Genomic DNA, 22,839 nt, shown 5'->3' on the forward strand with positions numbered 1-22,839 from the left:
GTGCAGTTTACAAGTAGATGAGAAAAAATGAAGTCTGGGCATTGAATCGATTCTAATGAGCATGCTCTGCTTGTAACTCTAAACCTGGTCCTGGATCGATCGGAGTCTTATTTTAGTGCTCTGCAGAAAAAAAAGAAAGAGGGGCTACATTTTTCACTTAAATGTTCAGCAGACATCAAAACAGCTCAACTACAGGAAAAATACACAACTACCTTTTGTTACCATTTGTATAAGTATACGCCTGTAGTTTAATCCACGCATATTTAGAAATTTAGAAAGCATTGTGAGAATTATTTTATTGGTCATGTTGCTTTAATTAAAAGTAAATTAAGGTTACATTAGTTGCATTTAAAAGTATATTAAATGTTGTTTTATTAGCTTTCTGTGGGGTAAATTTGCACTTAAAGTTCGTATAAGAAAGTAAAATATTCTTGACATATAATAGTTGTTGATGTTTATTATAATCGGTCAAAACATGACACATAACCAGCTTTTTCTCTCAAGGTTAAATCCTTCCGAAATGTAAAGAAAGATGCCTCACATATTAAAAAACAAGACAGTAATCATGTCCTCTTAATGCTGTGTAATCGATTCAGCAGAGAGAGAAAAAAGACATCATGAATATTTCACAGAGCACTCTTCATCACCTGACCAGCTCCCAGGAGCACCTGCTGGGTATGTTGACAACTCACGGCGCATGCGCAGTACAGGCAGCTGTCCTGAAACCTGCGATGAAACTTTTTTTTTCTTCCAGGAATGGCGTTGCAGAGAGAAACTCCAAAACAAACAACAAACGTGGAAAAAAGGGCAAAAGAGTGCGTGCTATTTTTAGCCTTTCCAACCCGTGACGTCATGGTGAGACATTTTTTTACTTCTGCATCATGAGAATAAGTTTTTGTTGTCGTTGGCTTACATCTCCTCCTGAACAGGTGAGCAGCATCAACCTTCAGCTAACTGTTGCTAACTTTGCTCACTATTTTAAAAATAGAGAAATAACCTAAATATGTATTTAAACGGAAAAAGTAATTTAAGGGGGTTTAACACCAGTCTTATAATATAAGTTTATCTTGTATTATTTCAGCGTTTAGCAACAACCATCTCTCTTTATGCATCTTTATGCTCCTTTATAGACATTAAGCATCTCAAACTATAGATTATTGGTAATGCATAGTTTTTCAGATATGTTTTTTAAGTACATGTGAGTGTACAAAATATTGAATTTCATTTAAGGCCCTTCAAAATAAATGGGACAATAAAAACTGTTAGCATATTGCACAGAAACTTTAAATATCCTTTATTGTGACTCATTAAAACAAATAACATTATAAACAAATCAACCTAAGAGTGTTATTTATTTAGTTATTTACACTATTTAAAGATACAGGGACGATTTGAATTGAATTTATTTATTTTAAAAGGGACAATGCAATTTAACATAATTTCAATACAAAGCATGAAACTGATGTTCTGCATAAAGAGTATATAGCTGTTGCTAATTTACAACTCGTGTCCCCAGTTGGGCCTTTGTGTAAACAAACAGATTAAAATGTACAACATTTGGTTACATAAAACCCCATAACACTATACGATGCACATTCATAACATTTCTGTATCGTGCCAGATTAGCCGTCATGGCTAATTTTCAACTGCAGTCCCTGGGCAGGTGAGTGACAGAACAATAGACACACGAGGTACGTTCAATAAGTCTCAGAGCTCCTCAAAACATGTGTGTGAAGTTTCTTGTTCTAAGAACAGGCTGTTTCTGTGTCTGTACCTTTAAATATGTAAATGAGCTGTGTCTGACCACGCCCCCTCTCTGGAAGAGCTCGGGTGGCTTTATCGCTCCATGCTCTATTGTTTAAGATGTCTTAAAGCCGGTGATGGTTTCTAATAATTGACAGCTGACTGTCCCGCATGTGAGCTGCTCTCAGTGAAGAAAGATAAAGACTGTATCAACAACTTTACAACACCCGAAACTCATAAATTGAAGCAGGCTACTTTTAATAATGTGAAGATAACCTCTCCATTGCATCACTAGTCAAATAATGCTGGTGAGACAGATCGTACATTTACATACATGACTCATTTCTAAACAAATGCATGGAAGCATCAGCTCTGCTAACTCCATCCTTTACAAATTTACTAATAATACATTTATTTAAAATCACATTTAGCTTTTCAGACACTCCACACAAACCACACAAACCAATCCAGGACAAACAGAGAGAAGTCAAAAAGGCAGGAACCAAAAAACGAACACCTGTGCCTGTCGCCGACTTGTATGGAGAAAAAAAATCATCTTTTATCTTTATTCTGTCTTTTTTTACACAACGACAAAAAGAGAAAGGTAAGATTATAAGAAGACAGCATAACGTCACAGGGAATATAAAGATAAAACCATTAATAGAAGCGTTGAAGCCCACGAGGAATAGGACGTTAAATGAACAAATAAAGAACAGTTAAAGAAGAAGATGATGTCTTTATGTCTGTAACTGAGTTTTTTAAAGAGACGTCACTGATTGTGCATGCCTTACCTCCTCAGGCAGATCGTTCCTAAGCCGAGGGGCACCGTGGCATCAATAGTCGCTCTCTGAAGGATTAGGTCAATGATCTGTTTTTGGGTTTTTTTTTTCGTTTTTTTAAAGATTTATTTTTGTGCTCTAATGGAGACACGGGACAGTGGATAGAGTCAGAAATCAGGGAGAGAGAGAGTTGGGTATGACATGCGGGAGTGAGTACACCGGTCACAAAAGCAAAGCGTTTGTATTTTTTGGAAACACTGGCTCGGGGTGAAAAGTTTTCTCTGTGTCTACAGATGAAGATCTGTCTTGAAAATAGTTTTAAATATTTCTGTTTGTGTGAGCTCTCCAGTGTTTCGGTGAGGAATGAGCAAACATATATATAGATAAACATCTTCTCTTTAAATAGAACTTCTTTGTTTCTTCCCCGTCTCAAACCCTTTTATCTGTCACTTCCAGATTCTCCCCCACTCTCTGTCACTCTGTATTATTCATCAAAGAGTCTCAGAAATACTTCTTTGGGTCACTGTGGCTGAATCTTAAGTAAACTTGCCAAACTTTTTGGATTGACTGCCCGAGGCTTGGTGTCATGTTCTTCAGATGTCTGAGACGCTGAAGAACTCTCACTTGTGTGCGTGAGGTTGCATATGTTAGATATGTTTAATTAATGAGTACTGTGTTGGAGACTGGTAGAAACGCAGACTCTATAGGTCACAGCTGAGCTTTAATCCCGTCTGGATGGATGCATGAATACTTACATCTACATTTATTTATCTGTTTTTAGAGCCAACGATAAATGAGTGTTGGCAGCTTTGAAATCACAATTCTGCATTTCTTTGTGTTTAAATCTCTTTGTCTTAAGTTCCCTGTTTCCTTCCTTCTCTTTTGATTCATGATGCTCTGGATCAACCTCATTCTCCCTTAATAGGCTAAAACACTGAAGCACGTGCAATCATGTAAAAAAAACTCTCAATGATAAAGATGAACAGCAGCTTAAGGAAACTATTGCGTATTAGCCTAAGGCGGTGGTTCTCAACTGGTCGAGCCTCAGGACGCACAGACTACTCCTTAATGAATAAATCGCGACCCAAATTTCTTATATTTTTTCATTCAAACAGAAAAATTGTGCAGTTTGGACCTCAGACGGTACAAAGCATGATAGAACAAAGAAACTGAATGAAAGAAACTTTTAAAGAAAAAGTGTTTTTTTTTTTTTATTTCTGCACTGGTTATGCAAATTTTCTTGGTACAGGTCTAGATTTTAAATTTCTTTCAATCTTCTTATAGGTTAATATATACATATGGGGGGGTGTTGTTAGATGAAACAAATGTTTCATGTCGTGCATGTTTTTGTAAGCTGCTATCCATCCATCCATCCATATCTATCTATAAGATATCAGCACAAAAGCAAGAAGTCTGTCATCCATCACCAAACATATTTAAGACCATAAGTAACTGTAATGTAAGCTTCTCATTTAAGGAGGAGACTGTACTGGATACAGATCCAAGGAAGGAGTTTCTTGTCTCCGATACTTCCCCTCAGTATCTGCCCAACACACTCAATCTCCATTGTTGTCGCCAATTTGATGTGTGCTATAGAGTCTGTGAGAACCGCCTATGCCCGGGGCAGCGAGAAGAAGGAGTCACTTGTGAATGGGGAGAGGAAGTCACACAGTGTTTTAAACATACACCACCTCAACCGTGCGTGATGTTTGATGGCGGACCTCCCTTTAACCCATTGTGAGTTTGAGAAGACTTCAAGTTCCCTCCAGTGGCCTTTTTTGTTCCATTTCCACTACACCCATGATGACCCTCCCACCCCATTTATTTACCTCATTTAATGATATTCTATACATAAAACATAATGCTCATTACTTCCAAAGTAACCCCCCTCTGTATAAAAAAGAGACAATATGTAAAATACAAGTCACTGGCAGACATTGAAGGTTTTCTGCATTCTTTGCTAAAATAAAACTCCTCATGAGCTCCGCATGCTGAGAGCAGAAGGTGCTTACTGATGAGAAAGTGATACGGCATAGCGATGTGGTGAGTCACTCTGCTGCGCTGAGGCTTTAGCCTTTCCCTCGCTGTACTTTTTGCAGAATTAACTATAATATGTCAAGGCCTGGTATTGCATTTCCTTGATGTAAGCAGCATTGAAAGGGAAGCTGTTATTGACTGTTGCACCCTGGCTTTAGACAGAGAATGACAAGTGATGCTGAAGGTCCGTGCAGCTACTGGAGAAGCTCATTTTCAAGACGTGCAGCTTCATTTACATGTTTTTTTTTTTTTTTAAATTTACAGACTTATTCAACGATCCAACTGGATGTTAAGAAATTTCTCGACAACTGATCGATTGTGACTCATATTCATGGCTCAAGGCAGCTACATCCTGAGAAATGTGTCAGGTAACTTTCTTTTATACACATTTCCAGTAACTTAAATATCGTTTTAACTTGATTTGAATACTATAGCTCGTCCAGTCGTCTATGAGTAATGCAAAAAAACATGTTAAGAATTTTGTTTTTGAGGGTATTGATGAAACTTGAAGCTAAGAGCAAGTGCAAAAAAACAGAATAAGTACACATGTACTATTGCTTAATTACTCAACTAAATGATGGAAGTGCTTTAGAAATGAAAAAAATGGATTCTGTTACTGTTGTTGTTTTTTCACCCGCTCAAATACTTGGAAGATGTCTGTGGTTGGGAGAACCTGCCAAGACTATGGTCAGGCATTTAGAGGGAAAGTTGCAGAGTAATTATAGAGTGGGTTCAGTCTATGTAGAGAGACGTACCATTTGGGGAGAAGTGACTACTGAAAACAGACTGGTACATCCTCTGTCCCTCCTCCTCTTGTGAGACAAGCTCAGAGAGTTTATAGTCGAAAAAGATTTGGAGCTGACAGAAGAAATGCTCTAGACATGAATAGAAACGGTTGCTGATGAGCGTATGATACGAAGGTAAGGAAAGATAAAATAAATTGTAAGGGAAGAGGGAATAGCATAAAGAGATTTGTAAGCATGTCTTGGTTTTTGCAAATCAGTGTTTTTGATTAAAGTCAATATTAAAATTAATTTTAGACTCAAATTCAATGTATTGAATGATACCATTTGCTGATGTTTATTCCATCCATTAATGGAGAAATTTGAATAAATTCCATCATAGTGCGGGACTTTAGATTAACCATTTTTACAGCCCAGTGATTGAACAACTTTATATTTCTGCCAGGGTGATAATAACCTTTGCCTTTGCCATTGTTGGTCAAACAGGACAAAGCACTGAAGAGTGTATACCAAACTACCTTGGGATCGACTACAGTTATCCGTCAGACGTGGACTACCTAAAGTGTGCTGGCAGTTTCCAAAACAGCATCACCATTAAGCGTTTAAGCCTTAAGAGGAGGCCCCGAGTGGCCGTCAATAATGTGGAAAAAACACAGAGTGGCATTTCTCCGAGCCAGTGGCATTCTGCAGAATCATTGTCATCATCCAGCAGTGATGATACCAGAATGCTGGGAATGTCGGCTACAACCAGGGGTCGACCTCCTCTTCCTCCACCACATGGATCCTCTTTGGATTACAGACCCTCAAGGAATGAAGGACAGGTATCTTCTCAGATACTTACTGAGTCAAAGCCTCAGCCTGCTGCGAGATCTCTTCATTTACAAAGACAAAGCCCAGTGCTGGAAAAGACCATCATGGAAACCGACAATGCCTTGGATCAGGAGCTGCCAGGCCGGTCTCCACCTCAGCCATATCCTCGTCGAAGATTGGCCAGCTTTGGAGGGGTGAGCTCACCTGGGTCTCTTTCCCCCTTCACTGGCCTGGGTGCATATAATCATAACAACAACGGTAACAAGCCTACTGGCACAGGAAGTGATATGCAGATCCACCTTAGCTCGTCCATGAGCGGTAGAGGCAGCACAGGATGCCTCAGGCTAAGCCCACAGAGCTCGGGTAGAAGCACCCCGGTTACAAGTCTCGTTGGCCAAACGCACCTGCAGCTTGTCCGAGACCAGATGGTGGTAGCTCTGCAGAGGCTGAAAGAGCTTGAGGAGCAGGTGAAAATCATTCCCATCCTGCAGGTGAAAATATCAGTCCTTCAGGAAGAAAAGAGGCACCTGGTCTCTCAGCTTAAGACTGACAATGATGAGGACATAAGCGAAGACATCTGGAAAAGAGCACATAGCGTGGAAAGATCAGACACTGACAACAAGTTGATTACGGAGGAAAGGCTGGACGGAAAAGCAAAAAGTGTCAACACAGACTTCAGGGAGTCCAGGCCACTGACCAAAGAGATGCAGGCGTTAGAAAAAAACATCAAGGGTGGACATTTGCAAGCAGGGCATCGAATTGGCCATAGGCCTGTCCAGGACAACGCTATCAAGTCAGTCGCAGTCGGCCCTGATAAGATAGATATCACTTTGTCAAAGGAAAACAAATATGTACACACTGATCAGGTGGAAATGAGGTCCATTGGAACAGAAGTTTCTGAAGTTAATCTTGGAATTTACACAGAACAGGAAGAAGAGCCCGACTCCCAACAACTAATTATTGGCTCCTTGCAGGAAAGGATTTGTCACTTGGAAGCAGAGTTGGAAGAATCAGCTCTCCAGACGGAGATGAGCCGTCTGAAACTGGAGCTTCTGGCTGCAGGAGCGAGGAACAGAGTGGATAAAGCCTCATTAGCCAGGCCTTCCACTGTGAGCACAGGCACTGAGGCAAGGCCCGACACTACTAGCCAGGGAGTTGGTAATCACACAGAGGTCCAAGATGCCAGCACAGGGGAGGCAACAGAGGTAAAAACTGTGGGAGTATCTTGTCGTGGGCCTGCAATAAAGAATGTTTGCATAGGACCCGATGTACCCATGAGCAATTGGGAAGTAAGGGAGCGAGTTGAGACTATGGAGAAAGGCGTTGGGATCCAAGTTTTTACAAACACACAAGGAGTTGGGATGGAGATCAGATTTTGTGATGCAGAAACCAACACAGAGGTGCCAGTAGAGAATCTGTGGTCTGAGAAGAGAAAGATGAAGTATCGTTCAGTGGCTTGTGGGGACTGTTCAGTCGATGTGATCATCTGCGAGGCTAAGGAAGTCGTTTCCCAAGGTATTGCCACAGATAAAGTCAGGGGAGTGGATCTTGGAATCATGGCATCACCTCAGACAACTTCTCAGCGTACCAACACCGTATCCAGTTCGGTGTCTCGCTTCACCAACACCAGACATGCCTTCAATGCAGACTCTAGCACCAATACCGTCCTGAGTACCCAAGACAAGCACACCAATACCACTCAGACTTTAACTAGGACAGTGTCCGTTGGCAACAGGGTCAAAGATATCAAAAGGAATCCAGAGATGCGCACAATTGGTGTAGGAACTACAAATCTGCCAGAAGGTGCCTGCAAGCAAACACCAGGGACAGTCACCAAGGTTACCAGAGACACTGGTGTTGGATTAGCGAACATTAATGATAACTTCCTTGTTGGGCTGAAAACAAGAAACATGGCTTCTGGACCATCCCATCTACCTGACCCCATCAAGACGAGGAGCGTCGGCGTAGGGGAGGGGAGGATACGAGAGTTTTCAGTTTCATCATGTAAACTTGATCAGATGTCTTCTCAGTCCAAGTGGGAACCAGAGCTGAACCATTACATTGAGAAGATGCAGTGGCTCCTCAGGGAGCACGGAGACCTCCTCACAGAAGACTACACTCCGCGGACCGAAGGGTTGGTCCAGCAGCATTGTAGCCAAGGAAGCGCAAGTTCCAAGCTGCCCTGCGTTAACAAAACTGCAGCACAAGGTGGACCAGGAGTCCATACTTTACATGCTCAGCCATCAGGTAATACTGTATTTTTTTTTTTATTATGTAAGGCACACTGTGAGAAAGAAGGCAAAAAACATATTTTTGGATAATTTCCCTAAATCACTTTACTTTCATCTTTTAAAAAGAGATAAATAAAAGTCCAGCAAGTGGAAAAAAACAGTTTTCTAAGACCTACTTTCGAAGACATCGGGGGGAGGGGGGGGGGGTTGTTTTTATTTCACCTGATGTAACAATTTTAAAATGTCTTTTGAATGCACTTGAAAAATGGCTGTGGATATAATATTCAAGTTTCTCACAATGGACTGAAGAGGAATTATTCTGTACCTTTGTACCTAATGCAGCTAGTTTAGTTTTTAGTTCTTATCTGAGTGGTTACCCCAGTTAAAAGAAGAAATTATAAGCACCTTACCACTGTGGGGCGGGGCGGATGTGTCTCAGTTAGTCGTCGTCTCTTAACAGGAAGACTGAGGGTTTGATCCCCAGCTCCTCCAGCTACACTTATCCCAGAATTGCTCCCGCTGCTTTGGCGGCAGCGAATGAAATGTGTATGAATGGGTTAGTTATTCTGATGGTCACCTCACATAGCAGCCTCTGCCATCAGTGTGTGAATGTGTAGGTGTGACATGCGGTGTATAAGCACTTTGAGTAGTCAGAAGACTAGAACTAGAAAAAATATACAAGCTCAAGTCCATTTACCATTTATATATATAGTATTCTATATTTTGCATTTCCCTGTACAATCATCAGGACTTTGTATCAAACCATCCATCGAGAAAAGCCCCCACTGATCCAAGATTTTCTCAATAGTGCCACTATTCATAAAAAAGACTCCACTCGGTAATTTAAACGTTGAAATGTTCTTAAATAATGTATGTTATGTCTGAAAGGTCATACTATATCCAGTCAAACCAGTCTTCTAATAACCTTTTTTTTTATGTCACAGTCGACAGAGGCCGTGAATCTCAACTTACAGCCGAGTCTTCTGAGTGTGACAGAGCAAACAAAGAAATGTGCCATCAGGATGGACATGATGTCAAACGAATGATACAGATGTTAGAACAACAGGCCTCCTCAGCTCTGCAAGGTAAACACACCTTTTGTCTGCCTGTGTCAGTACAATGGAACGACGTCTTTGTGAAAGCTGTCCGGTTTTAAAAATACTTCACTTGCAGACAACTCCCTATAGCCCCAGTTTAACTCGTGTGAGGTTAAGAGGAAGTGGCTGCCTTTGGCTTGGCAATTTGACTTTTGTTAGGGATACACTTGCAATGTTTGGAATGAATTCTGGTTTCGGGAAGGCGTCTCGTACCACATACCAGTTTGTGGCTGAGGGTCTAAAATTGAATGGCTGTGTAGGAGTAGCTGGTGTCAGAGAGAGTTTTCTCATGAGGAATGAAGCCTTCAGATTTGTAAGTATGGGTGGTAATTGCAGGATTACTCACAATAAAACATGCAGTACACAGCCTTTGATAAAGATAATATCATGTTGCAAGGATTCTTCTATAATTGATACATAACAAGACAATCATATCAAGATATCTGATCAACTAAAAGAGAGACAGCTGCCCATGTTCCACCCCTATTTGTAAGAATATGTGAAGCTTAATGAAAATATCCTCACTGAGTTCTGACCAGGTTGACCAGGAATCCTGCAGACAACACACTGTCTTATGATTACTCTATTTTAAGATTCATGTTCTGCGTTGTTGTGTCTAGATAGGTCAACTACTGCTGGTGCGCCGCGACCTGTAAGGAAGAAGTCAAATGGAGATCAAGGCTGTAGCAGCAACAGGAAGAACATGAAGTTCATGAGGGTCACCACTGGGTAATAATCCAAATATGTAAATACAGAAATACTAGTACTGACTCTATATCTTCATATTCTTCTGTTTATTTACTCTTTTTCTGCCTTACAGATTGGATCCTGTGTCATCCTACGAGCTTTCTGCCAGCGAGCGGACCAACTCTGAGGAAGTCGAAAGGAGGGGAAACAGAAAATCAAAGGAAGCTTCTCAAGATGGAACGCCTTCAAAGAAGGGCAAAAGTGGCTCCAGCAGGGGATCAAAAGGGTCTACCAGACTACAAATACAACAAAGGTAATGGAAAAAAAAAAAAAAAAAAAAACTTTTCTCACATCCACTCCTGTGTATTTCCAGAAAAGTTCAGCAAAGCCCCGGCTCTGAAATCCTCCTTTTTGCCTTTACAACAACGCCGTTTGTAAATCAACTTAAGAAACATACTGGCAAGCAGAAAACGTAAAGAAGCTGTGTCATTACATGAAAGATGATCACACCGGTTGCAAGATATAAACGTCATCACCGCCGTCCGCTCGCATTCAATTTCCCTGACTGTGACCTTCTGCCTTCACACTTAAGCCAACTCTTTGTGGAAATGTTACTCCGGGGCTGGCTGGAAGAAGTCGGAATAAAGCCCGGGTGAACAGATTCTAAGTTTGCACTCACACATGCAGCCCATCTTTAAAATGTTTTTGAGTTTTGTGCATGTGTGAAAAGGGCTTGAGAGTCCAGAATCATTTGTAGTGAAATGAACAGATAAGGCGCCCATCTATCTTGATATGTTTACTGTGTGAGAGTTACATTACAGGGTCCAGCCTCGGGTCTGATCGTACTCTGTGTAACCTTCAGCGTTTGAATCCTTTCAGGTCCAAATTAAGCGAGAAGATGTTTTTCGCTTGTCAAGCCTTAAAAAAGCACCTGAGTGATGAGACGACTCTCTCCAGCACACAACTGGTATGTTTCTGTTCTGTACACTATATTCCTCTGAGAGCAAATTAAGGTCGCTGTGGGGTGTGTGTGTGTGTGTGTGTGTGTGTGTGTGTGTGTGTGTGTGTGTGTGTGTGTGTGTGTGTGTGTGTGTGTGTGTGTGTGTGTGTGTGTGTGTGTGTGTGTGTGTGTGTGTGTGTGTGTGTGTGTGTGTGTGTGTGTGTGTGTGTGTACGTTTAATGGCATGTCAGCGGCTGGGTGTGGAGAGATGGGCGACTTCAAGTGTGTCATTTTAGAAAGAAATTACTTTGGCGTTGGAGTCGCGACGCACAGGAATGTGTCGGCTCTGTAATTTTCTGTCATTTTGATTTTTTTTGTCTTCAGCTTGAAAACAATGGTTTAAGTAAGCGGAAGAGACTCCTCGTTTTCACGATAAGTGGGGAAACAGAGAGAGAGAGAGAGAGTTCATATATAAAAGGAAAGTAAAGATTTCATAATGAAACCTGAAGCACCAACAAAGCTCTAACTTTTATGGATTTATTGAAGACAGATTCAATAGGCTGAATCCATTAGGATGTTGTTGTGCGCATTATAAAAAGCGAGCTGTTTTGTCCTCATCTGTGTTCTTTTATCCACAGTCCTATAATTACAAAATCTTCCTATCAATTTCAAAGCAGTAGTCAAAATTGCTCTTGCATTGTGCAGGGCTTTTATTTGGTTGCATAAAAAGGTATCGATGTTTTATTTCTTCTGTTTTTGGATTCTTTTTTTTTTCTCTCTTGCAGTATGATTGTCTACAAATCCTGCAGCAGGATTGGTTCTCCGTGTCCAGCAACAAGTCGGCCTCTCCCGACACCGTGGAGGATTACTTGTCAACGTTTCGGGTCATTGCACCCTCGGTGTTGCAGCACATATCCAACATGGCCGATGGCAACGGCAACACAGCTCTGCACTACAGTGTGTCTCACTCCAACTTTGGCATCGTCAAGAAATTGCTTGATGCAGGTACAGGAGCACGCACAGGACGACTTGCCAGTAATTCATGTTTATGTTATGATGTTTTTTTGGCTTTTATGACAAAGCAACAAAAACACAGAGTCTGAAGTTTCCATGAGCACAAGACCTGTGTTTTCTGCTTTGTGTGTTTCCCAGCCAGAGAGAGATTTCCTTTGGCTTTTACAGTCGTGAAACATTCAAACATAATGATGATTCATAACTGTAAGCTAGCCCGGTCGTCCTGGGCATCATGTGTGAAGAACATAAAAATCTCATTCATCCAGGATGAATCATGAAATCTTTTTGTAAGTGGGTGTTGAGGACACAGTGCAGGTCTAGGAGAACTGGAAGCAACTGGAGCTAATTTAAGACTTTGGTTAAAGGAAGATTTTGATCCAGTAGATGTCACCCTTGAGCTCCAGCAGTAAACCAAAACAAACTGCTGTTTGGCCACGCCTCCAACCCCCCTCCTCCACTCACGTTCACACAAAGGAGTTAGCAATTAGAACGCATCATAATTAAGCACCATTAAGCACAAGCGGCGGACAAAATCGTCCTTTGCTCAACTGCAGCCCTAAGTTGTTATGTTAGCATGCTAATGTTAGCGCTCTTAAGTTAGCTTGTAGCTTCACATTTCATGTAAACTGACACAGAATGAGCGTGATCTAAAAACTCTTACTAACATCCAAATAATCAGTGAGTATGTTCTTCTTCTTCTCTCTAGTTCTTGACTAAAACAGCTTTTATACACAAGGGGAGGAGCCGGCCGTCCCGTCCATGTAAACACGGCTCTGACAACAACACAGCCAGCGGGACTCGAGCTTCTCCCTCATTGTAGACAGTCATGACTCAGAGACACATTTACACAGGACAGACTGGATTTATGAGATATTTATGTGCAACATGTAGCACATTCTGCTTTTAAATATATTAATACAAACAGATCAAACATCAAACAAAAAAAAGAAAAGTGAGTGAAACATGGAGGGTTTTAGCTTAACTGTTAAGAAGCGGTGATGGAGCCACAGTTTTTTATGGACACTTCATTCAGGCTTAAATGTGTTTGCATCATTGCAGAGGAAAGCTTTTCATTTTCCATGTCGGCATAACAAACACACGCGCACAATGAATCATCTCAGTGACATTTCTCACAGATTTTCACCATCGTTGTCGCAGTCAGTATGAGTGGAATAAGTTTGCATACAAAGTGACGCCAATAAATCTACCAACATATAGATCTCATATCTCTGAACATCTTTCTGCTTTCCTCTCTCCTGCCTTCAGACGTGTGTAACGTGAATCAGCAGAACAAAGCGGGTTACACGCCCATCATGCTGGCGGCTCTCGCGGCTGTGGAGAGTCCAGAGGACATGAGGGTAGTGGAGCAGCTCTTCACTAAAGGAGACGTCAACGCAAAGGCCAGCCAGGTCAGTCAGTCTGCTCTCAGGTGCAGCTGGTGGGTGTTGATGGTTCTGCTGCTCCTCTGGACTGTGTTCATGTGTTGCTGCAGACACTAAAATAAACTGCCTACAGTGAATGTTTTTAATGCTGTAAATGGATTTTAAGTATCCCTTAATTTGGAGGTCAGATGTGATGTTTAAATGTCAGGTTGTGTTTCTATCGATAGCAGACCATGAGTGAATCACATTAACAACCTGCATGGTGAGAAATAAGCCACTACATGTTTTCTATTTTAGTAAAGTAGGCCTGGAATCTTTGGGTGTCTCATGATTCGATTCGATTTTGATTCTTGAGGTCACGATTCAGAATCTATTTTCGATTCAGAATTATTCTGAATTCATGGATCCATGTATTCAAAGCCTTTGAAGGAGCACATACTTCAGGATCTAGTCCAGTCATCTGTGAGACTGGCTGAATTTCTTGCTGCTCCATTTGTCATTCTACTGAGTTAAAGAGCTAGCGTTAGCACTTAGCAGGGAGAGTCTGATTCGCCCCAAAAAAAATTAGATTTTTGGAAGTTATAAAACTATTTAAAATCTCAGAAGATAAAATGGAGACAATATTTGACAGATCGATAGATAAGGTGCTAGGTGGTTTGCCCCACTCATTCTGACAACTTTGTCGTTTACCTCCCTTTCACTGTTTCATTTTATTTTTCATTTTATTTTATCATGTCAATTATGAGAAGCTATTTAAAGACTCCTTGTGAACTGCACTACTTAGGTTATGACCTAAAATTTAACATTTCTAAATGTCTGGCAATTATTGTGATGTTATGTTGTTGATGTTTTTCTGTTGAAAAAATAAAAAAATGAGTGGCAAAAAAAAACCATCAACTAACATCATCTCAGAAGAGAAGAATCTCGATTTGTACATAAATAAAAAGATTTTCACACCTCCAGTGTGAAGTTTAGTTTTTTAAACCAGTTCTGCTCCAGCTCTCAGACTTGTGTGGTTATCTTTATTTGCTTTTTTTTTTTTTTAGATGTATACGTTTAGCATCATCCCTCTATTTGACCCGTGTTCTCTTCCTGTCCAGGCGGGTCAGACGGCTCTGATGCTGGCTGTGAGTCACGGCAGGATGGACATGGTGCAGGCGCTGCTGGCACAGGGGGCGGAGGTAAACCTGCAGGACGACGAGGGCTCCACGGCGCTGATGTGTGCCAGCGAGCACGGCCACGCTGAGATCGTCAGACTCCTGCTGGCACAGCCCGACTGTGATGCCGCGCTGACTGACAGTGTATGTGAGTCATTGTGTAGAGTGTGTCAGACTGATTGTTTGAAGCTGTGAAGCAGCAGAAACGTTGTCTCACATATTTTTAATCAAACTTATAGAAGTTAATCCTCTGTTGATGAATAACCTTTGCACAGTGAACAACAGAACCTCACATAATGTTTTTGAGTTTGTGTGTTTACAGGATGAAAGCACGGCGCTGTCCATCGCTCTGGAGGCGGGACATCATGACATCGCAGTGCTCCTTTATGCACATGCTAACTTCTCCAAAGGACAGACGGGGGTATGTGACTCAAGTGATGTGCAGTGTTTCCCACAGAATGACATACAGGTCATATAATGTATGTACCTATGGCAGTGACAAGGGGAAGTGGTTATCTCTTGAAAATATTTCAATAAATACATACACACACGTTGTAATATCTCTCTGCCTTTAAAGCTGTTTTATCCAGACGTTTTCCTGCCAGAACCCTCGTGCATTTCCATTTAAAGTAAAGGTGAGCCAATGTGAGATCGCAGCAGATTATATCCAGGAAAATTCACTAAGAGTGAGCCGGTTATGAAGCTGTCCTTACTCGTTTCTGCTCCCCAGTATGCCAATCATTTTCTTTTTGTGAGTAAGTCAAATTGTCACATAGCATTTATATAAAGTGCCTTTTTGTGCATGGTGTCTTTTTGGCAATCAAGGTTGAAATCCTCATGTCACAGTCTGTCATTTTGTCTTCATATTTATAATTTAGCAATATTTGAAATTGACTGGCGGGTCGCTTTGAGTGAGGAGACGGGCTGTATCTGGTTGTCCCTTGCTATAAAGGCTTGGTCCTTCATTAACTGGGTTCTCTTACAGGCGCACTCACACTAGCCCCAGTTGCCCACTTCTCGTAATACAACACATGAATGGCTAATCATGAAGCGTGCTTAGTTTAAAAGACAGGATGACTAAAACTAAATAAAAAAGGGACGAGCAGTCGAGTCAGCATCCGCACACCGTAGAACAACACAGAGAACATGACGGCTACTTTACTGACAGTGTGTCTTATTTTGAGTCATGTTAGCCAGATACAGACGGAACACTCCGGGATGTCTCCATAATGGACGGCTGTCCACGTTTTGTACCCGTGCATGTGCTCATGCGTGAACTGTACTGAGCCGACGCACACCTCTTCCAAGCGTGCCAGGGCCGAGGATGGGTACTGATCGGAGATTTTCACCCTCGTCAAACAAACTGGACTTTAAGGGTGAAGCGTGCTTGGGCTCGGTATGGATTGCCTAGTGTGAGTGCGTCTTCAGGTTGCTCTCCTTGAAATGAGACTCAGCTACATGTAGCGAGTGCTGCAGGTAGTTTATCGTTCTAAAATGACTAACTTGTACAGATTTTTTTTTAATGCATTAACAGTCGGCAAACATTTAGTTTTAGTTTAGTTTATTTGCACATTTTTTGAAAGAAGAGTCAAACAGAAAATTAAAACAAATAAAAAATAAAACACATGTGCAGGTGAGGTAGAAACCCATGAGGGCTTATCTCAAAACCTCACCTGAAGAGATTAAACAAAGTTAAAATAAAATACAGTAAAATTCACTGTTTTAACAGTTTGTGTCCTCTCTCTCTCTGTGTGTGTGTGTGTGTGTGTGTGTGTGTGTGTGTGTGTGTGTGTGTGTGTGTGTGTGTGTGTGTGTGTGTGTGTGTGTGTGTGTGTGTGTGTGTGTGTGTGTGTGTGTGTGTGTGTGTGTGTGTGTGTGTGTGTGTGTGTGTGTGTGTGTGTGTGTGTGTGTGTGTGTGTGTGTGTCTCGACAGGCAGCTGCTCGTCACAGGTCTCTGTCCTCGTCTAGTGGGAGAAATAACTCTGAATGAGCTGAAGCCCCACAGCCTGAACGTTTGCTTCAAAGATTTTACTCATGAGGTGACTCAATAGCAAAGCCTGAAAACGACAGGAAGAATTTTAAAGGAACACATTTCAAAGATTTTGTAATTCAGACAGCAGGCATTTAAGAGGAGCTTTAGCAGTAGTAGGAGCTTTAGTTAACATTACATAAAGTGTGCATGTCATACTATGTTCATTTTCTGTATCCTGCAGTCACATATGCACAATCGCTTCTTATCATTTTTATAATATTTATAAATGAAGACAATACAGAACAGTCTACATCACAGTAGAGTCACACGCAGAGATAATCAGTAGGTAACTGTGATGTCATTAAAAGCTATTAATAGAAGGTAAATAAGATTTTTTTAAGGATGTTTTTATTTTAAGTTCATAGTTTTGTCATATCAACACCTTCCTTACTAAACGAGTTTTGATGCATGGTATATATTTCAAACTTTTTTTTTTTTTCATTTGTAGTGACCTCTAATTTTTCTAAGATGGATGAAAAGTGTTTTTGATGATGCAACATAAAGGATGATTTCAACCTTTAGGGAAACACGTCTCTTCTTTCTTTGCTGGTTAGAGGAGAAAACTGAAAACATTCCAGTGTATATTTTAAAGGAGCAGTATGTAACTCTGACACCTAGTGTTTAAAATGGGTACTACAGTCCACATTCTAAACATTGTAGAGAGCTGTCTCCCCCCCCCCTCCTCTCTAGAGTGGATGCTCACTCAGGTCACCATGTGGTGGACTCTGAAGCTTCAGTGTTTATCCAGCTCTGCATGGGTCTGTAAACCTTTCTGTGTTCTAACCTCTCTCCATTTTTCAAAAAGCATCTCCAATATTGATCCTAGTTTGAGCACGTTTCTGCTCGTGGAGCTTATTAGAAACATGCAGAGGCTTTTTAGGTCGGGTACAATCACTTCTATCTGAACCACTTCTCTTGCCCCGCTTCCATCGCTGCAACACCTGTTGACCTGATAACTGCTCTCATATCTGACAAACCGAGGGGCGTCCAAAACGGCCATGTGGGGGGGGGGGTGTCTTAAATCGCCTGCCTTCTCTGGTCCAAACAAATCCAGAGCATTCAGGAGCAGAATCTAAAGTTAGAAGGAGGACATACTGGCTGCTGCATTGTTGTCAGAGAAGCCAGCACTTCAACACAGTATGTTTCCTTAATGTCTGATCATACAGTAAGGTCACTTTATCATTTCACTCTCTACACGTTACTGATTGCTCCTTTAAGCTGCTTCATTGTGCCGCACTTGATAAGGATAACTCTCAAAAGTATGCTGAAATTGATTCGATATCTTTTAAATGAAACGGTAACCCAAGACTCTTCTTTTTATAACGTGATACATTTTCTGTAGGTTTCCTTGGTGGATTTTTTTCTCACATTTCTCTTATTATCAGTTGAAAACCTGTGGATCAAGCAGCAGGTGATCAACACTCTCTCTACCTTCAGACAGCTTTTGAGTGATCCCTCCACACTCTGCTCTTTGTCCTCCTCAAAGTGAACGACTGTGTGTCCTCGTTAGCTCTTGACATTTTCCATCTTGTCCTCGATTTTTTGAAAATTAGAAGATTTGAGATGCAAGGGATGTTGAATTAAAAAAATATTTTCAGAAGACATGAAAAAAAGCGACTGGCTTATTTTTACTTTGCTCTGTGACCGGAGCCTGGATTTTGATCAAAGCAAGTTTAGCTTGCAGACACAACTGAATTCAGTGTTTGAATAAGTCATGAATCATTATCAAACATTCAGGATGGCGTGCACACTGGTTGTGTTCAGGGTGTCCTGATGAATATTTCCAAAGATCACACTAAAGAACAGAGTATGTGGGTAGATTATTGGCATCAAAATCTGGGATTAGAAATCAATTCTGCATTAGCTTTGCAGCTAAGAGACTCTCACTGATTTATTTTAAATCAATGCAACATGCTTTAATTAGCCGTGTGACATGTGAGTTGCGATAACGTGTGTAACATTGCAATAAAGAAATGGGTTGTGATAAATATTTACTATCATTCACAGCTTTTAGGTCTAGCTTCTTTCATGTTTCACACGACGCCTGGCTCTCTTTGTCTCCGGCTTCTTTCCAGACGTTTCACATTTTACCTATAGTCTAATGTTTTTCAAAGTGCTGCCTCTCTGTAGGAATAGAAAGCTTTTATATACAAAAACACACAGAATGATCTATAAAAGACGTTGTCATTCTTCACAGCGGCCTGCTGTCGCCACCACAGCCCTCCTCCCCTCGCTGTGTGTGTGTGTGTGTGTGTGTGTGTGTGTGTGTGTGTGTGTGTGTGTGTGTGTGTCTCTCCCATCACTGAGAGCGCACTCTGACTCATTTCCCAGCAACAGCAGTAAAATACAATGATACACAGGGTCCGCCGTCAATTTTTTTTTGCTGTTGCCATGGTAACAGCCGGCGATTATTTTTTTTCTTATTTATAAGGGGAACAAAATACTGGAATGATCTCTCTCGTTTTTTTCATCGGGGTAAGCTGATCCAGTCCACTTCAGAATGTCAGAAAACTTCAGTGCTCCTCTTTACTTCTTATTGTGTTTGTGTAACGGGAGAGACTTCAAAGTCAAGACAAGGGGCACACGAGGGGCTGTGTGCGTTTTTTAATTTAAAACGGTTTGTGAAGGAATTCAGTCTTATTTGGATGCAATATGGAAGAAATTAAAAAAGTGTTTCACTGTGCACATAAATCCCATATCCAATAAAACGTGCTGCTTGTTTATGACATATAGCAATAAATATTTACTACGCTGGATCATGCTGTAAGATTTCAAGCCCTGTAGGTGGTCATCAATCAATAAATCATTACGCCAATTCATAACGAGTGTAATCTCGAGACGCTTTACAGAAGGGCATATGGGATAATATGCAGGAAGGACGACGGTGGTTTAAAGGAAACTGTAACATGTAATAGAGGTTATTCAATGATGTAGGATTAAAGGACATCATGCATGTTTTCCTACAACCAGCGGTATTAAACTGTTTCCCGTCAGTGGATTGGATTGTATCTTTTTCTTTGTTCAGTGTGTTTCATTCCCCCCCAGAAAACAAAATCTGAAGGACAGGGGTCACGGGCTGGGGGACTTACAAAACACAGCACTGGTTATAAAATGGTAGCAGATCAGAAAGCCTTGGGTTTCTTAAAGGCGGCAGAAGGACTTAGCCCTCCAACATGGCCGCTGTGGCTCGGTTGGTAGGGTCGGTCGTCTCTCAACCAGACGGTCGGGGGGTTCAATCCCCAGCTCCTGCAGCTACATGTCCGATGTGTCCTTGGACAAGACACTTAGGACAAGACGCTTAACCCCAAATTGCTCCTGCTGCTTTGTCGGCGGCGTATGAATGTGTGTGAATGGCTGATGGTCACTTTACTCAGCAGCCTCTACCATCAGGGTGTGAATGTGTAGGTGTGACCTGCAGTTTAAAAGCGCTTTGAGTAGTCAGAAGACTAGAAAATATAAAAACACGCTCAAGTCCATTTACCATTTTTAAAAAAAACACCCACTGATTCTATCAAAATGTCAGACCAAAGAAAGCCAACTGATGCTGTTGACTCTCTTGAGACAAACAACCAACTGAGCAGCGAAACCTTAACCTCCCAATGAAGCCTCTCGGGCCATCAGCTGAGGGAGAACATCACAGGTGCAGCCGATATCTCCTAATGAGCAGGGAAACCTGTCACCTCGTTCCCTGGGAATCATCCATAAAAAGTGTGTTATTTAATGACGTCATAGCCTACGACAAAGACATCACCAACACGATGTAGGGGAGGGTTTGGTTTTTGATTATTGGGGAAGTATAGAAACCTTAAAATGAGCTCAAACTGCAGCTCCAAGCTTCATCATTCAGATTGATTACGTTTGGTTCTTTACTTTAAATGTCCATCTCTGGTGATCAAAACCCAACATCCACAAGGAAATGTAGACCAATAACTTTTTATTTTTTTATTTATTTTTGGGCTTTTTGTGCCTTTAATGGAGAGACAGGACAGTGGATAGAGTCAGAAATCAGGGAGAGAGAGAGAGTGGGGAATGACATGCGGGAAAGGAGCCACAGGCGGGACTCGAACCTGGGCCGCCCTCTTGGAGGAGCAAAGCCTCCATACCCGATTTCTGTTTTTAAAGAGTCATTTTTCTTTCTATATTTGACCTGATTAAACTTCAGAGGGTTTCCTTGGTTTGAGTGTTTTCTCACATTTTTCCGAAGGTCATCAACACTTCCTCCATCTGCTGACAGTCTGAGTCATCCTTTGACACTTAGCTCTTTGTTGTCCTCTACGACAGACCGGGTTCCCTCACTGCTCTTTACTGTTAATCCTTTTGTCCATCTTGTCCCCACTTTTTGATAGGATACGACAAATACAAAATTGATAAACTGGTTCCACTGAATTCCCATTTTACCCACACCAGAGTCCTGTAGCACACAAACTGGTAAAATGTGTCATGATGAGTTTTCACATAATATGAAAACAGAAGAACATGCAACAGGATATTATAGTCCTGTTGTGTCTCTGTTTGCTTGTAACCTTCATTTCCTGTACTGTGTGAGTTTCGACATTGTGTGATGTTTTCCAGCAGTGTTTTGCACATGTTTGGAGGGGGAGTGGGGTGGGGTGGTAACAAACTGATTCCCAGAAAACAGATGTGTTCGAGTATCGGCCCAAAATAACACGAGAAAATTAGGTCCATCACCCTGCTGGAATTTAGAGCCTTCAAACAAAAGCAAAGGATTAAGAATATCTGATACTATGAAGAAGTAGTCCAAAAGCTTCCAGCCAATCCTCCACCATTTTTGTTTTTTTTTAAGTCGTGTTGACTGTAAGAGATTTGTGAGAGTTCCAGTTTTGGGATTTGGGACTTTGGGATGTTTGTGAATAAAATCTGTTAGTGTGTGTTGAGCTGGTTTTGTTGTTGCTCCACTCACAATGGGAGTTTTGCATTAGGTCCTATTTTCAACATCAATGTTGGTTTTCAAAGACAAAACGCATTGCCACGCTTAGCAGAGCAACAAGAGGGACTGCTGTTAGATGGGGCCCCCTTAGGGAGGTATCCTACTGTCATTACAAAATGTGCACATTTTAAAGGCTTTATATGTGGCATGAAACAAAAACAACTCGCGCTGCATTGTTGTGTTAGCATGCTAATGCTAGCGATCTTTATTATGCTCGTATCTTCACACTGCATGTAAATTTACCTGAAATGAGCGTGATCTAGAAACACAGTTAAGCAGTGAGTACAGTATGTTATTCTTCTTTTCTCTAGTCCCTCAATTAAACAACTTTTATACACGAGGGGAGGAGTCAGCCGGCCGTCTGGGCGATGTAAACAAAGTGAAGATAGGACTCTGAAAACTCTGAAAACATCACAGACAGTGGGACTCGGGTGTTACACCCATTGTAGACAGTCATGACTCACAGAGTTATTTTCAGAGGATGTACTTGATTTAGATTATATTTAAGTGTTAAAAATCACATATTAAGCCTTTAAGTTGAATGCTGTGGTTTAAAGTTTGTCAGCCCTTCGGGGCCGCCTACTGGCCCAGGGCCCCACAGTTGCCTGTTGTCTTGCCTGTCGACAAACAGCGCCTCTGGTCTTCGATGCTATTAAGATTTTTATTGTTCATGATATTATTATATTCAACTAATGTGAACACTGGCTCTTTTTGCAGCAGAGAACAACTTTCAGAGGTGTTTTGACTTCATGGCTTGATGTTATTTAAATTTTAGACTGGAGATTTTATCGTCGCCATGGGGAATTCTTTTTTACAGACCCATTTTTATCCAATAGACAATTCCCAACAAGGAACAGCACATACACAAAACCAGAGTGTGTCAAACAGCAATCAAATCATAATAATATTAAAGTTTTGAAATTACAAGATGTTTACTGATGTTTGTATTTATATTTTGAATATAATATTTGTGAAATTTGGAAATTAAACCCAAAAAAAAAAAAAAGTCTCAGTATCGTATTTGATAAACACTCGATGGAGTGGCCCGCCCAGAGGTGCTGCTTTTCAACAGGCAAAGAAGGCAACTGCTCGGGGGCCCCAGACCAGTAGGGGGCCCCAGAGAGCTCACAAACTTAAACCAAAGCAGCGGCCTAAAAGGTGCAAATTTTGCAACGACAGGAAACCTCCCTAAGAGGGCACCACCCGACTGACAACACAAACACTCTCGCTGACTGCTGT

General features: G+C 41.3%; 1 protein-coding gene across 3 annotated transcripts; it reads left to right on the forward strand.

Annotated features, from left to right (window-relative positions):
• The first annotated feature begins 715 nt into the window (after positions 1-715).
• On the forward strand, positions 716-17,179 carry LOC132992371 (KN motif and ankyrin repeat domain-containing protein 1-like). Of its 3 annotated transcripts, none has more exons than XR_009676324.1 (12): positions 716-855; positions 4,824-4,927; positions 5,789-8,359; positions 9,288-9,428; positions 10,061-10,169; positions 10,261-10,440; positions 11,007-11,094; positions 11,853-12,072; positions 13,348-13,490; positions 14,564-14,768; positions 14,943-15,041; positions 16,554-16,570. XR_009676324.1 is itself a non-coding variant. In XM_061061622.1 (12 exons), the coding sequence occupies exons 2-12, from the start codon at positions 4,891-4,893 to the stop codon at positions 16,608-16,610; spliced, it is 3,846 nt and encodes a 1,281-aa protein (XP_060917605.1). In that variant the 5' UTR covers positions 718-855; positions 4,824-4,890; the 3' UTR covers positions 16,611-17,179. The 3 variants fall into 3 exon arrangements, 2 of the variants coding, with proteins under 2 accessions (XP_060917605.1, XP_060917606.1); XM_061061622.1 differs by having other exon boundaries at positions 718-855; positions 14,564-14,764; positions 16,554-17,179; XM_061061623.1 differs by lacking the exon at positions 716-855 and having other exon boundaries at positions 4,668-4,927; positions 14,564-14,764; positions 16,554-17,179.
• The last annotated feature ends 5,660 nt before the right edge of the window (positions 17,180-22,839 follow it).

The sequence above is a fragment of the Labrus mixtus genome, chromosome 17, assembly GCF_963584025.1.
Source record: "Labrus mixtus chromosome 17, fLabMix1.1, whole genome shotgun sequence".
Lineage (NCBI taxonomy): Eukaryota > Metazoa > Chordata > Actinopteri > Labriformes > Labridae > Labrus > Labrus mixtus.

What these genes read in the sequence shown, in the direction of transcription:
- LOC132992371 (XM_061061622.1), top strand. Translation starts at nt 4,891, where the DNA reads ATGGCTCAAGGCAGCTACATCCTGAGAAATGTGTCAG. An exon ending in TCAACGCAAAGGCCAGCCAG is followed by an intron (nt 13,491 to 14,563) that starts GTCAGTCAGTCT and finishes CTTCCTGTCCAG; the next exon opens with GCGGGTCAGACGGCTCTGAT. An exon ending in TCTCCAAAGGACAGACGGGG is followed by an intron (nt 15,042 to 16,553) that starts GTATGTGACTCA and finishes GTGTCTCGACAG; the next exon opens with GCAGCTGCTCGTCACAGGTC.